The sequence below is a fragment of the Phoca vitulina genome, unplaced genomic scaffold, assembly GCF_004348235.1.
Source record: "Phoca vitulina isolate PV1807 unplaced genomic scaffold, GSC_HSeal_1.0 scaffold36, whole genome shotgun sequence".
Taxonomy (NCBI): Eukaryota; Metazoa; Chordata; class Mammalia; order Carnivora; family Phocidae; genus Phoca; species Phoca vitulina.
This window is the reverse complement of record NW_022589739.1, coordinates 18,695,582-18,710,616: the sequence shown is the minus strand read 5'-3', so window position 1 is coordinate 18,710,616 and position 15,035 is coordinate 18,695,582. Positions and strand designations below refer to the sequence as shown.

The window sequence follows — 15,035 nt, the reverse complement described above, 5'->3', positions numbered from 1 at the left end:
TAAAATTAATTTCCATTCATGTTAATTTCCATTCATGTTCCATTCATAATCAGCATGCTAGAACCCCAGCCATGGTTTGGAAGTAGGTTTCCCCAGGCAACATATACCCCTTCCCCACCCCACTGAGTTCGGTGGGTTGAAGCAAGCATCAAAGGCAGAGTCGAGGTAAAAGCAGGTACCAGTGCAGTTCTAAGCCCGAGGGCCCTTGCTAGGCGGCCAAAGGACAAGTCTTTTGTGCTCTAAACATATGGTTGGTTTCTGTGTGTGCTTTACTGAAAACATTGGACTTTGATCTTAGCCAGAAGGCCCAGGGACTCGTTTTTAAAGTTTTCCCTGGGAGCACCCATCCCCCCACCTGCTGCCTGTCCATGTTATGGTGACCCGGATGGCTTCTACCGTGTCATGAGGCTCAGAAAACAGAAGACCTGGGTCCGTTGTTGGTGATGACTGCAAAAGTGCTCCAGACGGGGCTTTATAGATTATGAAGTGCTTTTTTTTTTTAAGTTTTTTTTTTTTAAGGTTTTATTTATTTGACAGAGAGAGACACAGCCAGAGAGGGAACACAAGCAGGGGGAGTGGGAGAGGGAGAAGCAGGCTTCCCGCTTAGCAGGGAGCCTGATGTGGGGCTCGATCCCAGGACTCTGGGATCATGACCTGAGCCAAAGGCAGACGCTTAACGACTGAGCCACCCAGGCGCCTATGAAGTGCTTTTCCATCCGTTTCTTAGCTGGTCCTCACAACAAGCCCCTAGGAGGTGATAAGATGATTTCGGCGAGCTGCTGAGAGAACGGAGGCTCAGCGAGGTTGTCCATGTCCCCACACTGGCTACTGGGAGAGGTAGCCCTGTCCTTAGATGTCAGAGCTGCTGTCGTCTCTGCCTTGCCAAGTTAGTTCCTGGCGATGGCCTTGACCTTCAGTAATGGAGCAGGAGCAGAGTTTGAGGTCAGAAATTCAGCTCTAAATAGAGACAGGCCGCACCCCTGCTCAGGAGCTCTTAGATTCTAAACTTCTGACCTTGCACAGTACACTGTTTCTTCTGACCACACGGAGATGCTGCTCCAGAGAGTGTGGGGGATGTCCTAAAAGAGGGAGCGGCGGCGAACGATGCTCAGTGCGTCCTGAACTGGCCTATAAGGCGTGCCCTAAGTGCTGGCTTCCACACTGTCTACCTTCAAAATAAAGCAACAGTCATCTTACCAGAAAAATGAGTTTTTTGCAGGAATAGCAGAGGAATTGCAATTTGGGACAGGCAAGCTATGGCAACCACAGGCTTTTCTGGAGATCAAAGGAGAAGAACATTATGTCATAGAGAAAGGAGGAAGTTGGGAGGGGCCCCTTGGAATGAAAGTCCACTGGAGGAAAGCAAGAGTTCAGAGGTTTCTCATTGACTCACTTGTGCTATTTTCTTACTGGTCGAGCTTGTTGCTGGGCAAGGAGAAAATCTTCTTTCCTCCTGCTGTTAAGAAGTAAATTGGGCTTCTCCTGTTGGTAATACAAGGTCCCTTTCTCCTTGTTGGGCTCTGAGGATGAGTAGTAGGGGGTGAGAGCTCCCCCCCTTCTGCCTCCCAACTCCATTTTAAATGAGGTTTCCTTTACTCAGTTTCACACCAAGAATTCCCTGTGTTACATAGGATCAGATCCTTCCCCTGGAAGTTCATAGTGTACTAGAAGAAACAGAGATGTACCCAAACAGCTACAAAAAGTGTATGCAATACTCCAGCATTTGTCAGTCATTCATTCAGCAAACATTAATGGAACATCCTCTCTGTGCCAAGCACTGTCCTAATGGAGCCAGAAGCACAATAGACAAATACCATGAAGCTTACACTGTGGCAGAGGAGACACACCATAGCAAGTTAATAAACAAGTAGCATGTCAGATGCTGAGGAGTACTGTGGAGAAACATCAGGAAAGGGGTTGGGAGTGTTGGAGGGAATCACAGTTTTAAGTCAGGCAGTCAGGAATGGACAGAAATGTACAATGTAGCACAGAGAAGAAAGGTTTCGGCTAGCCAAGGGGAGGGATGGCATTACTGGCTGAAGGAACAGCAAATGCACAGGCATGAAAATGAGAGGCTATGGGCATGTTTGGGAAATTGCAAGCGAGTCAGGTGCAGCAAAAGGAAAGGGAAGGAAACTTGAGGACTTGATGCTGGAGAAGACAGCTGTGGCCACATGGTGAGGGTCTGGTGTGTCCCCAGGGGCAGGGATGCCAGTGACCACGTGAACACTGTGGTCCGTGCAGAGCTCACCTACCACAGCTGTCTTCCTGAGCTAGTGGCCGGTGGCTCCCCACCCCCACCCCCCGCCCTGGGCCAGAGGCCTGGCGTTTATAACCAAGGAACAGTGAAAAACTGGTCCAGTCCTGTCATGAGAAAAACATCAGAAAAATTCCAATAGTGGGACATCCTACAAAATACTTTTCTAGTGAACCCCCAAAATTGTCAAGGTCATCAAAAACCAAGGAAAATCCTAGAAACTACCACCACCAAGAAGAGCCTAGGGATGTGTGATAACTAAATGTAGTGTGGTGGCCTGCATGGGATCCCGAAACAGAAAATATTAGGTGAAAATTAAGGAACTCTGAATAAACTATAGACTTTAGTTAATAGCAATGTAATAATAGTGGTTTATTGACTGTAACAAAAGAACCATACTAATATAAGATTATAAGACATTAATAATGGGGAAACTGGGTGCAGGGTATGTGGGAACTCTGCTTGCAATTTTTCTGTAAATCTAAACAGTTTTAAAAATATTTTATTAAAAAAATGAGACATGTTACAACAAAAATTGAAAAAAAAAAAAAAGCCGAAGTAGGAAAACATTTGTAACCCCCACATTTCATTGGTTTTCCCATCTCTGGAGAAAATGCTTTCTTTTCCAATGCAGCTTGTCCCCCCACAAACGTTTTCAGCTTCACCAAGGTAGAAATAAGCCTGTGTGGCTGTGTGGGTGGGCACGTGAGGTGGGAGAAAGCGGCTGGGGATGCTGAGGTTGAGATGTGTCTATGCTAAAGCCTCAGCGCTGGCTTCCTGTCTGAGACCGAAGGAGATTTCCAGGGAGCAAAGCATGTGGCAGTTCATTAACAGCCCTGCTGTTCCACATCTGGTGGTCCTTTCAGGTTCTGTGGGGGCCGTTGGTCCGGGACACTTGGGTCAGTCAATAAAAGGCCACCTGTGACAAGGGCCTGAGCGGAAGCAGAAAGTAAATGCATCACAGATCCCAGAATCCCCTGCTCTGACTGTGGGAAGCTGACCTCTGCTTGGAAACTTGCCCACCATTCGAGGGGCTGGGGCCATGGAGAGCTTGCAAGCCATTGTCCCTCAATTTCTGGTGGGCTCTTTCTTTCCCGTGTGTCTTTCTCGGTCCCAGCCGGTGTCTGTCTGTTTATAGATACGTTTTCACATCCAAATTCTTCCTTAGTAACCGAGGATGCTCTGTCTCTCAGCAGCCACTAAAGTATTCTATTTTATTCCCATTTCCATCCTCTCTCAATAAAGGATGGCTTCCCCACCCCTCTGAGTTTGGTAGGATGGATGCTAGCCCTTTCTAGTAGGTATCCCCACAGACAACACCCAAACCATCCATATCACATTAAGACTCAACTGTCTCACTGAATTTGATGACAGATGTCTTTCTTGGCCTATCTCAGTTTCATTAGACTCCTGGCTTCCCTACAGAGACTCAGGACACCCTAATCTGCCAAAGGATTCTGAAGTTTCACAACGGAGCTCCTTGGCATCTATAGCATTAATGATCGGCCTTCCCCACCTTAGTTTACCAACTGACACAAGAAGTCACATTTGAAGCTGGTTAGACTCCTGGTGAGCGGGTGGGGGGAGCATTTACCTGACTGTGTATTCCTATGCTCCTCCTTCCATGGCTGCTTTCCCAACCTCACAGAGGCCCCACCTATCACTTCTTACCTCTGGGGTTTGATTGCACTGGTCAGTTCTGCACTGGCTCCCTATCCTGGCCCGAGCACGGTGCGGCTTTGTGCATCCATTGTACCAGGGGCTGCAGAGTGGGACTTCCACCTGCTTACTCTCTCTCAGCACCTCTATTGGTCAGAGTTCCAGCAGGAAAAACAGAAACTACTCTAGGTTTTTCAACAGGGGGAATTTAATACAGGAATTGGTCACATAGTTGATGAAACAACCGAGAAGCTCAACAGTACATGTTGAGACAACCCAGGGATCAACAACAACGGGAAACCACTATCACCCCTAGACCAGAGGGACAATGAAAGAGGGTGATGTTTCTAGACCCCAGGAGCTGGAACCATTCTATAGGGTGCCTGTCAGGACCTGAAGCAACAGAGTTTATGTGGCTGCTGCTAGGGGATGCTAAGACAAGCAAGAGAGAGAGAGAGAGAGAGAGAGATTGGCCCTAGCTCCTCCCTTCTCCTCACCTCTGATCTTCTGCCCCAGTCTTCCATTTGCCAAACCCACCTGCCCAGAAGCTGGTAAGTGAGGGAGCCTGGGCATTGCAGTTCCTTGTGAGATGGAGCAGAGCGGGAAGCGGGGGAACAGGCCTGTGTGCAAACTGGCTTACCAGGCATTCAGCCCTCTCGCCCCACCACCCTCTGTTCAGGCTGAGTCGGCCCCCACCCATTCCAGAAAACTGCTGCTCTTTTCTCATTTTTCTGATCGAGACAGCTGGCAGCCTGATTAGGCGGCCTATTCTTATATGATCTTCTGGATTGAACAAATAAGGGAAAATCAGGATCCTCCTCTACTTTGGGGAGGGGGCAGTATGCTGTAGTATCTGTAGTCATCAAATCTTGCTCATGTGGATAATTGCTGTCCCTAGCCCTTTGGAGGAGAGCAGCAACTCTCTTGTTTTGTAGGATCTTCAAGGTAGTAGAATGGTGCTTTCTGTTCATTCTTGGAATAGTGGCAGCCCCAGAATCTCACCTACACCTTGAATGATTATCTTCTACTCTACAAGACCAAACCCATAACCCACACCCCACTATCCGGCCATATTCGTCCCTGAGGGCCTGGGTTCAGCAGTTATTCTAGAAGGCTGGGGAGTTGCTTCTGGGAACCTCCAGCTGTTGTCTGAGATGGTTAGTTGTTTGCAGCCTGCCGTCCCTCAGATTGCCTCTCTCTTCATCTGCGAGTTTGGAGCCCTTGTTGCTGGCGTGGGAGCTCAGACAGAGGGGAATGTGGACAGGAAGAGTCCGAGGGCAGAGCCGAAGAAACAAAGGCCCCTAAGTTTGTGCAGCCAAGAAAATAACATGAAATGAGATGAGGGATTTGGGCTGGACTTGTTTTGTTTTGGAGCATTTCAGGGGGCCAGGCATGCAGTTGTGTTTGGATTGGGAAAAAAGGCATAACTGTGCAGAAGAAAATCCTTTTCAAATTTTACTCTAGCTGTTACTGGATTAAACAAAAGCCAAGAGGCTTAAACTGTGTGAATATATGAAGGTTGCTGCATCCCAGACAGGAGGGACCCTGTCTCCTCCCAGGACATGTTTGGACAGCATTTGGAAGCAGTGGGCTTCCTTGTCCATCAGTCCCCTATCTGGTAAATTTAGCATCAGGTGGAGCCGCTCACGTTACTTTCCTTTTCTTTGCCCTAACAGTAATTACTAAATAGTAATAACGGTGTTCGTACTCTTGGTTCAAAGTGACAGAAACCTCAGAATTAACTAATTCAAAACAGAGGGATTTTGACTACTGCCTCATGGAGTCCAAGGACTTGAACTTTCCATCCAGAGAAAATGCAAAGAGATGTGTAGAATTGGGACCGGGGTTTTCATTCTGTTCTGCTTAAGTTTGTTCTGACTCTTTTTGGCTGCTCTGATCTGCTTCTCTTGTGAGCTTCCTTCTCTCTCACTGAAGACCAGCTTTCCCCTCTGTATTAGTCTCTAGGGCTGCCGTAACAAAGTAGCTCAAAATGAAAGGCTTAAACAACAGAAATGTATTGTCTCATGTTCTGGAAGCTCAAAGTCCAGATCAAGGTGTGGGCAGGGCCGTGCTCCCTGCATGTTTCCCTCTGAAGGGAGGGGTCTGTCCCAGGCCACTGTCCTGGCTTCTGGTAATTCCTTGCCATGTGGTGTTCCCTCTGTGTCTGTCTGTCCAAATTTACCCCCTTTTAATAAGTATACCAGTTGTATGGGGTTCAGGCCCACCCCAATGACCTCATTTTAACTCAGTTACCTCTGTAATGACCTTATCTCCAAATAAGGTCCCATTCTGAGGTATTAGGGGTTAAGACTCCAACATATCCTTTTTTGGAGGACACAGTGCAACCCGTAAGACCTACTTGGCCACCAATAGCTCTCAAGTTTTTCCATCTTACAACCTTCAGTACTAGAGACTAGATTCTTTTTCAATACCCAGGGAAGAATTCTAACCGGTCTGTCTTTGATCAGGTTCTGCTCTCCCCAAGGGCAGCTGGGGCACCCAGAACTATGATTGACCCAGCTGCATTAAGGTTCCCAGTCTTGAGCCAATCCACGATGACCAGGGAGTCAGGGTCCTTTAAGAATATGACAATTCTCATAGGACCCCTGTATCTGCAGATCAGCTAATTAATGCTGGGTACAAATCACCCAAATCATAGTGGTATATAACAAAGGACCCATTCTCACTCATACTCCACATCCATTGGGGACAAGAGAAGTGGTGGGAGGGTGGAGGGGTTTCTTGTAGTCCCCCCGGGATCTAAGCCGACAAGCCATCCCCTGTTTCAGGCACGGGGCCAGAGTGAAAGGAAGCTCCGGAGGGTCCTTAACTGGCAATAAAATCTTCTGCCTGGAAGGAGTGCACTTCCGCTCGCCACCCACTGGCCTCAGTTGGTGATGTGGCCCTCTCGGGGTGTGTGATCCCACCTATGCCTGCAAGGCAGTGAGCCAGAGAGGTTGCCAGGCAGCACTGATGACCCGTACGACCCACGTGATGGGAGCAGTGGGAAAAGTGGGTCCCAGAAGCCGGGAAATGCTCTCCCAGCATAAAATGGGGTGCTACACAGTAGCAAGCACTCCAGGGGCCTTTTAGGCCAAAGGAAGGGCCACGGGAAAGACGGTGAGGTGTGAGAAGCAGTTTGGTCTGGCTGGAGCGCAGAGGGTCTGAGGTGAGAGTGGCCAGGCTGGACGGTGAAGAGGACTGCCTGCTCTAAGGCAGGGTTTGGATTTTGTCCCAAAGGCAGGGGCACCAACAAGCCTTGGAAGCCGGGAGCAGCAGGGTCAGACTTGCATTTTAGGAATGGCATTAGCAGCATGGTCATTTGAGGGAAGGAGGGGAGGCGCACTAGACCTGCACAGAGCTCAGGTCACCCCCAGGAGTTCCTAGTGCAATCACCTAGACCCGGTGCCTCTTTGGTGTGGGAGTACAGTTAGTTATGATCGAAACAGCAAGGATGGCTTCGGGAAAATGCTGGCATCTGCCCTGGGTCCTGAAGGAAGAGGAGCCGGTGGAGGTAGAAGGAGGGGAGGCTTTGCAGGCTGACAACAAAGCTGGGAAAGCTGGGAGCACTCCGGTGGTTGAGAGCAAGTGTGTGTGTTTATCCTGCACATTCAAATCCCGGAATTTTAAAAAAGATTTATTTATTAGAGAGAGAGCGTGCACACAAGTGGGGGACGGGTAGAGGGAGAAGCAGGGAGCCCGACACGGGGCTCGATCCAGCACCCTGGGATCATGACCCGAGCCAAAGGCAGCCGCTGAACCAACTGAGCCCCGCAGGTGCCCCAAAATCCCCGAATTTTTGATGATGGACTTGAAGGGTACACAGTGGTTAAGTAAAAGCAAGTTTGAGAAAATTGAGAAAACACCCCACTGATACCACAGATTCCATCAGGTTGCTTTTTAGCACTTGTTGCTGTTTGAGAATGGTTTATTCCCCACGTGCTCTCGCTTTATGCCACACGTGAGCTCTTGTGCGTCCCGTAAGCACACGATCGTTCCCTGGTGGGAGTCCCGTATCTTCAGTCTCACTCCCAGGCAGTTGTGCCTGAAACACACCCCTCTCCACTCCACCGTCTCTCTGACAAACTTCCCTGCAATAGCCTGGATCTTCAATCCTTTCAAAGACAAATCTCCATGTGCTGCAGATTTGGGGCAGCTCACCTGTGAAGGATCCATGAGCCGTCACTTACCAAGGCTAGCATTGAGAAACCCCTGTGAGGACACAGAGGAAGCACCCCAAGAGAGAACCCCGAGTGGAAATCTGGATACCACCTATACGCCGCAAAGTGACAAACAAGCCCCTCCAGCTTCCCTGTGACACCAACGCGTCCTCACCCCGAGTCTGGGGCTGGCTCCCTGGCCCCACTGAGGACCTATACCAAAAGTCTTTTAGGCCTTCATGAATGAGGATGACCAGTTAAAAATTCATGAGACAATTACATAAAACCATCTGCTGCCTTTATTTCCCCCTGTGTGCGTTAAAAACATGCAGCTGCTCGACACAAAACATTGCATTGCCCTGCGGGGCTTGTGGGCTGGTCCTGCACGTGGCAGGTGGAGGGGTTGTGGGGTGGGAGGGTAAGTGAAGGCCGCATGCCCACCCAGGGAGCTCCACCTGGCTCTGAGTGTCTCGAGCACGATGGTCCAAATCTTTCCACCCTCTTGACGTGCTCACTGAAGGAGGTGTTGTTCTCTGTATGCAGTTGATCCTGTTTTGGGTTAGTGTCTGTGTGTGTGTGTGTTTTTCTTTTTAATCTGAAAATTGGTCTTTGAGTCTGCAAGCAGCAGCTGCAGCTGCCATAATTAAAATGAAATAACCTGCTTCCTTTAGTCCTTAGGGAGAAAACCTTAAAAAAAAAAAAAAGTCCATATTCTAAATGGACTCCGGAATGTGGTGAATGTTCTCGTCTCTCCCTCTACTTGCAACGAGTTTCCTGGCTTTGCTTTTCTCTGGAATTGGGGGAAAGAAGGAAATTAACTGTTACCGAGCTTTTACCTTGGCCCCACGCACTCTGCAGGGCTGTCCCAACTGCACAAGTCAGCGTTTGAATCCAGTTTGATGCTTCATTTCTTTTCCCGCTGCCAGGCACCCTCCAGTATCCTGTTAGGTAGACCTGGTCCGATTCTGTCCAGAGACCTGGGAGGCTTGGTATTATTAAGATGTTATTGAAAATGTTGGCGCATATAATTGGCTTAGATTAGAAACCAAAGTTCTTTGCAGGGTAACAAGGTGAAGTAGTCTGTGCAAATGATTGCATGATAATGAGATGGTTTTCAGAGGATCGGATGTGCTCTTGAAGGTGTTGCTTAAAAGTCACTCTTCAAACCAGGCTGGGAAAATAAAATCCCACAGGAGCTGAAGCCTCTGTGGTTTGTTTGGATCTTAGAACAAGGTAACTAAGGGAGAAAGGGATAACTGTGTGCTAGGAATTGAAGATGCAGCGGTCACTGGCTTCAAGGAGGTCCCAGGCAGGTGGGAGGGAAAGACATGCAGACCAATAATTAGAAGACGTTGGTAATAAGCAATAGGTCAGAGATACATACAACTTGCTATAGTTTCAGCTTTTTTTTTCCTCCAAAAGTCCATTTCTTTTTTTTTTAATTTTTTTATTGTTATGTTAATCCCCATACATTACATCATTAGTTTTAGATATAGTGTTCCATGATTCATTGTTTGTGCATAACACCCAGTGCTCCATGCAGAACGTGCCCTCCTCAATACCCATCACCAGGCTAACCCATCCACCCAACCCCCTCCCCTCTAGAACCCTCAGTTTGTTTTTCAGAGTCCATCGTCTCTCATGGTTCTTCTCCCCCTCCGATTTCCCCCCCTTCATTCTTCCCCTCCTGCTACATTCTTCTTCTTCTTTTTTTCTTTCTTAACATATATTGCATTATTTGTTTCAGAGGTACAGATCTGAGATTCAACAGTCTTGCACAATTCACAGTGCTTACCAGAACACATACCCTCCCCAGTGTCCATCACCCAGTCACCCCATCCCTCCCACCCCACCCTCCAAAAGTCCATTTCTTCAATTGGGACTTTGTGAGGAGCAGAGCCACCTCACAGGGAGAGCAATGTCCAGAATGTTGAACATGAAAAGAGGAGAAGAAATTATTTTATGTTCTTATGTCTATGCCAGGGGTCTGCCATTTAGCCTAATCCCTTATAATCATCCCCATTTAATAATGAGGAAATGTAAGGAGCTCAGTGGTTTGCCCCAGGCTGCAGAGCCGGTAATTGGGTGCGGTGTGAGCCAGAGCCCCTCTGTTTGCTTCTAAAGCCCCTGCTCTTCCTGTCACATGAGAGTTCCTCTAAAAAAATGTGCACTCCTGATTGTCAGGTATATACAGCCCATCATGACCTGTAGTTAGAATGAGGAAATTTTTTTTTTTCCCATAGAAAAAAACCCAAGTTTTAATAGCAAGCATTTTTTTTTTTTTTTTTTTTAAGATTGTATTTATTTATTTGAGAGAGAGAAAGAGAGCACAATCAGGGGGAATGTCAGAGAGAGAAGCAGACTCTCCGCCAAGCAGGGAGCCTGACGCAGCCTGGATCCCAGGACCCTGGGATCATGACCTGAGCCGAAGGCAGACGCTTCACCGACGGAGCCCCTCCGGGCGCCCCAAATAGCAGGCGTCCTGATAGGATGATCCATGGTCTTCACCAGGCTGCAGATAGGACTACCCAGTTCAGGTGGATTGAGTCCTCTGGGCAATCCTCCCAAACAGTAGAGTCGGCCCAGAGTGTAGAAACGCTTGGTCCCTTATGGACATCGTACGTGGCCCGAGCAGAGTCCTGGGTATCGAAAAGATGCCCCCCCCCCACACCCCGGGCTCCTGGGTCAGCTGCTCCTGCTACCATGGCTTAGCGAAGAAGTGAAGGACAAAAGCAACACTCGCCTCTAAGGGAAGAGGATGGTCTCCTGCTACGTTTGAAATCCTCTGCAGGAGACTACAGTCTATGGTGATTGGGACCCAACTCAACGCATTGTCTTATCTCGTTGATTTGTGGCCACTTTGGGGAAAACAAACAGAAGCAAAGGGGCTCTGTGCTTCATCCCACCTGGGCCTCTTAAAGGCAGTCTAGGAAACAATCACATTCTGCCCACCTAGGTAGGCAGGAAGGGGCTCTGGAAGCAGAAGGTGTACTGAGAGTATCGGGGTCGTGTGACACATGCTGGGTCATAGCACGCTTTATGGCTCACCTGGAAAGAAAAAGAACAGCGTTTAGATTTCGTTTCTACCGCTTCCTAGCTGGGGGATTAGAGGCAAGCAGCTTAAATTCCCTAAAGTCTCCTTTTCTTGCCTGCAAGTCTGGAAGGATAATGCTTGCCTAGTGCAGTTGTTTAGAAGTTTCCATGAGATCAAATACCAGCCAGCCCCTAACACTCTGCCCAATGCTTGGCACGGAGTGAGGAACTTCCTCTTCTCTTCCAGCTCATACTGTGCCAGCCTTGTCGAATTCATCTTCTATAGCAGATCTCCAGTCATGTCACATCTCTGTTCAGCAGCCGTTGGTGGCTCTTAATTACTCATTGAATAACAGCCATCTTCTCTGGCTCGGTTTTCAGGGCCCTGTTTTTTGGAACCTACCTCCCCTGTCAGGTGCATCGTCCTCCGTTCCCCTCCACACAGCCCACATGCTGGGAAGCTGAGCTACACGCTTTGCGTGCTTTCCGCTGCGGTGCTTTGCTCCCTTGGACAGAGTACCTGCCCACCTAACACGGACTCTGGCGCCAAGCTGAGCTAAAACGGACTGTTGTCCGGTAAGTGCTCCCCGATCTGCCAGCCACTCTGGCCTCTTCGCTCCTCTGTCCCCTCCCTGGCTTTCATCTGTATCTCTCTTGCAAGACAGCCAGGCCTTATCGTTCCTTGCCGGGCTGGGAGCTTCCTGAGGGCGAGATCTGTTTCCGAGTCACCAGTGGGTCCTGTACGACACCTCACCCTCACTATGTGAACGAGTGAGTGAGTGAGCGAGGGAAGGAATGAATGAAGGCTCCAATCCCTTCCCAGCTGGGTTTCCCCTCCATCAAATGCTAGTTACATAAGCACCTCTGAGATGGTTCAGTCCACCCATGAGCCTTTTCCTTTCACTCATTGTGGCCCTTGTTGGAGTTACTTCGGAAAAGAGGGAATTCAGGGATATGAATTGAAGAGGAAATAAACAGAAGAAATGGAGTTGAGGTTTTCCCTAAAGCCCTGGCAAAGAGGAAGGTGGAAGGGAAGCTAAACTAGGTCTGTGGCCTCCCTAAGAGGGAGAGGGACCCTAAGGCCCAGGCCAGGTCCCAGAGCACAAGCTGTGGCCTGAAGCTATGGGGGCAGAGTGGGATTTTAAAACCAAAGAGAGGGGTTTGAGGGAGACCCTGGGTATTTTGTCTGAGTCACTGCCTATGGCCAGGACCCCGGCAAGACCCTACCAGCAAAGCCAAGAGCTCTGAGTCCTAAAATCCAGCAGGTGCTGGGCCCCTGGGGAGAGGTCCACACACAGGAGAAAGTGCCCATTGTTAGAGCAAAACAACCTCCTGTGGCTCTCTGAGACTTTGGTGGGGAAGCTTACAAGGAATAAGGCATGGTAAATCGAAATTAAGGGCATGATAGCCATGACTGCTCATTCAAGATGCCTCAGATGATAGTCCTGTGCTCCGTCGCGTGCTGCCTATTGCTTATTACAGTGACTGTAGTGAGATTTTTAAAGGCTTTTCTTGGTGTGCCTCTAGACTGCGTCAGTTCTGTTTCTGCCCGGCAGGTCTTCTGTTCTGGGGGGTTCAGGAGCCTGACCCCTGAGGGCGGGGAAGGGACAGTCTGCACTCGGGGCCTGGTCAGTGTTCTTGCCTGATACAGTTCCTCTTTGATCAAAATAACAATTCACAATAAAGGAACATGAAATTCAGATGAAGCTAGCACAATGTCACACTTCAGAAAATTGTATTTTTAGTAGAGATGACCACTAATTCCTCACCTTATAATGGACAATCCTGTCTTCTTAGCTAGGCCCCTACCTATATTTGGCAAATAGGTATTCAGGGATTTTCTAGAAAATAATTTTTACCTCAGATGCCTAAATGCATCCTTCATGCCTTCTTCAGCCTAGTGCGTCTTCTGTATAAAAAGGCATTTTGTGGTGTTTTCAGGGGGTGTGACAGGTGGTGCAGGAGAAAGGAAACAGATCTTGCATCTGTGAGGGCCTGTGTTCAGATTTCATTCCCCCTCTTGCAATGACCTGAGGCAGATGACTTAAAACCTTTGAGCTGCCCCTTACTTTTCTTTTGAGTAGGGTAGCATTTCTTTTACTCGTTTCATCAACCTTTATTGTGTGCAGGTATTTCCTTAGGCACTGAGATCGCAGATGAATCAAATTCACCATCGTAGAATTCTAGGGGCAGAGAGGACCTCACCAGTCACCAGGTTCAGAGTTGCCCTGTTTCGCACGAGGAAACAGGCTCAAAGAGAGGATATTTGCTAGAGGTTCCAGTGTGACACACAGATGTGCCAGAGAGAACTCTTGTGTGTGAGGAACTCGGGCCAGGTGACTCCCAGCACAAGCCCATGTGGTATATCCCAGGGATGGTCGCCATTTTATAGGGCAGGCCACTAAGGTTCAAGGAGGTTCAATGACGCATTTATTTGCCTGGTGAATCAATGATAGAACTGCTGAGGGGGGCCAGGGCCTCGTGCCCATTCCCCATCCCCCACCCCCACCACAGCACCCAGTCGGTCCATCTTCATAAAACACTCAGTTCACCTCTGCTCCAAGTCCTTGAAGGGCACTAGGGTCGTATAGAGGACTGATCTGCAGTCCCTGCCCTTGAGGGGTTTGGTTAGACAAGACCATTACTCCCACAGCCCAAGATGAAATGGGGGAATAGAGGAAGGTATGCCAGAGCTGTCCAGGAAAGCTGCATAAAGGAAGTACATTCCGGTGGGATTCACAGGGTATTTGCGACCTCCCTCGCCCCCCCACCCCGCCCCACCCCCCACCGCTTCTCTTCCTTGCTGTGGCATCAGGAACAAGCCCCTCCCCCCACTGGCATGTGTTTGCAATGGCTGCTGGGGAGAAATCTGTGGGAAAGGGTCCTGGGCATCTTGCCACTTCACTCAGTAGGGTCTGTGTTCTCTGCTTCAACAGAAAGGATCCTGCCTTGTCCTCCAGGATCCTATGGCCCTGGAGAGAGGGCTGCAGGGCCCAGGGACACTGCTGACTCTTCAGAACGTGCTGACATGGAGCCAGGTCAGTCCCCTTGTCTGCTCTGATTTTCTGTGTCATCAACTGCAAACCTGTGGTCTTAATGAGAAATGCCATCTTGGAATCTGAAACCACGCATGTTTTTTGGTGGAAGGCTTTGGCCACTACACAGCATGGGCAGTAACAGGAGGTCAGGCCAGGGTGGGAGGTATCGTTTTCGGGGAGCAGATGCAGCAGCCAGCACAGTGGGAGGGCAGGGCAGGCAAGGCCTAGGCATCCAGGTGGGAGGTACCGTGGGTGCTAGCAGCCGGGAAGCACCGTGCAGGTCTGGGACCACAGGGGTGGGGGGGAGCGGGGGCAGCAGTGGCCATCAGGATCATTCCGGAATCCGGGAGACCAGGGGCAGGGTCCAGAGTCGGATGGTTCCATGTTGAGCTGAGCTGGAGTGAGATCAGAGGCATAGTTGAGAGTGTGGCAGGAGGAGCTGAATGGGTGGCTGCCGGGACAGGGGAGCTGGGGGCTGGGGGCTGGGCCAGCCCGCCAGAACGGCCCTTTCGAGGCTTTTCTTCGTGTTGCTATGCAGAAGAACAATGACAGAAACAGTACAGAACACCTGGGTTGCGTCAGGAAAATGGAAGGATGTTTCAGGCTAGAGAAGGTAGCATCATAATGGAGGCTAGGTCATGATGAAGAAGGCTGAAGAGGCAGAGGAGCTGGGACTCAGGACCCAGGACCCCGGGAAAGAGCCCTGCAGTGAAAACTTCCTGTGAACCAAGCACTTTTTCTTATCTGCCAAGCAATCTTGCCAGGTAGACGTCTGAGTCTCTCTAGGCTCGGTTATGCTCCAGTAATAAGTTAACTCCAGAATCTCAGTGGCTCGAAAGAGCAAAAGTGTATTTCTTTTTTTTTTTTTTTTTTTTTTTTTTTTTTTTT

General features: G+C 49.3%; 1 protein-coding gene across 3 annotated transcripts in view; it reads left to right on the top strand.

The window, feature by feature from the left end:
* The window catches only part of TENM4 (teneurin transmembrane protein 4), a 1,359,030-nt gene that overhangs the window by 862,407 nt on the left and 481,588 nt on the right, over positions 1-15,035 (top strand). For all 3 annotated transcript variants that reach the window (XM_032427010.1, XM_032427011.1, XM_032427009.1), the window contains one exon: positions 14,046-14,147. In XM_032427010.1, the coding sequence (XP_032282901.1) occupies positions 14,138-14,147 (10 nt within the window). In that variant the 5' untranslated portion in view covers positions 14,046-14,137. The remainder of the gene's footprint in view (positions 1-14,045; positions 14,148-15,035) is intronic.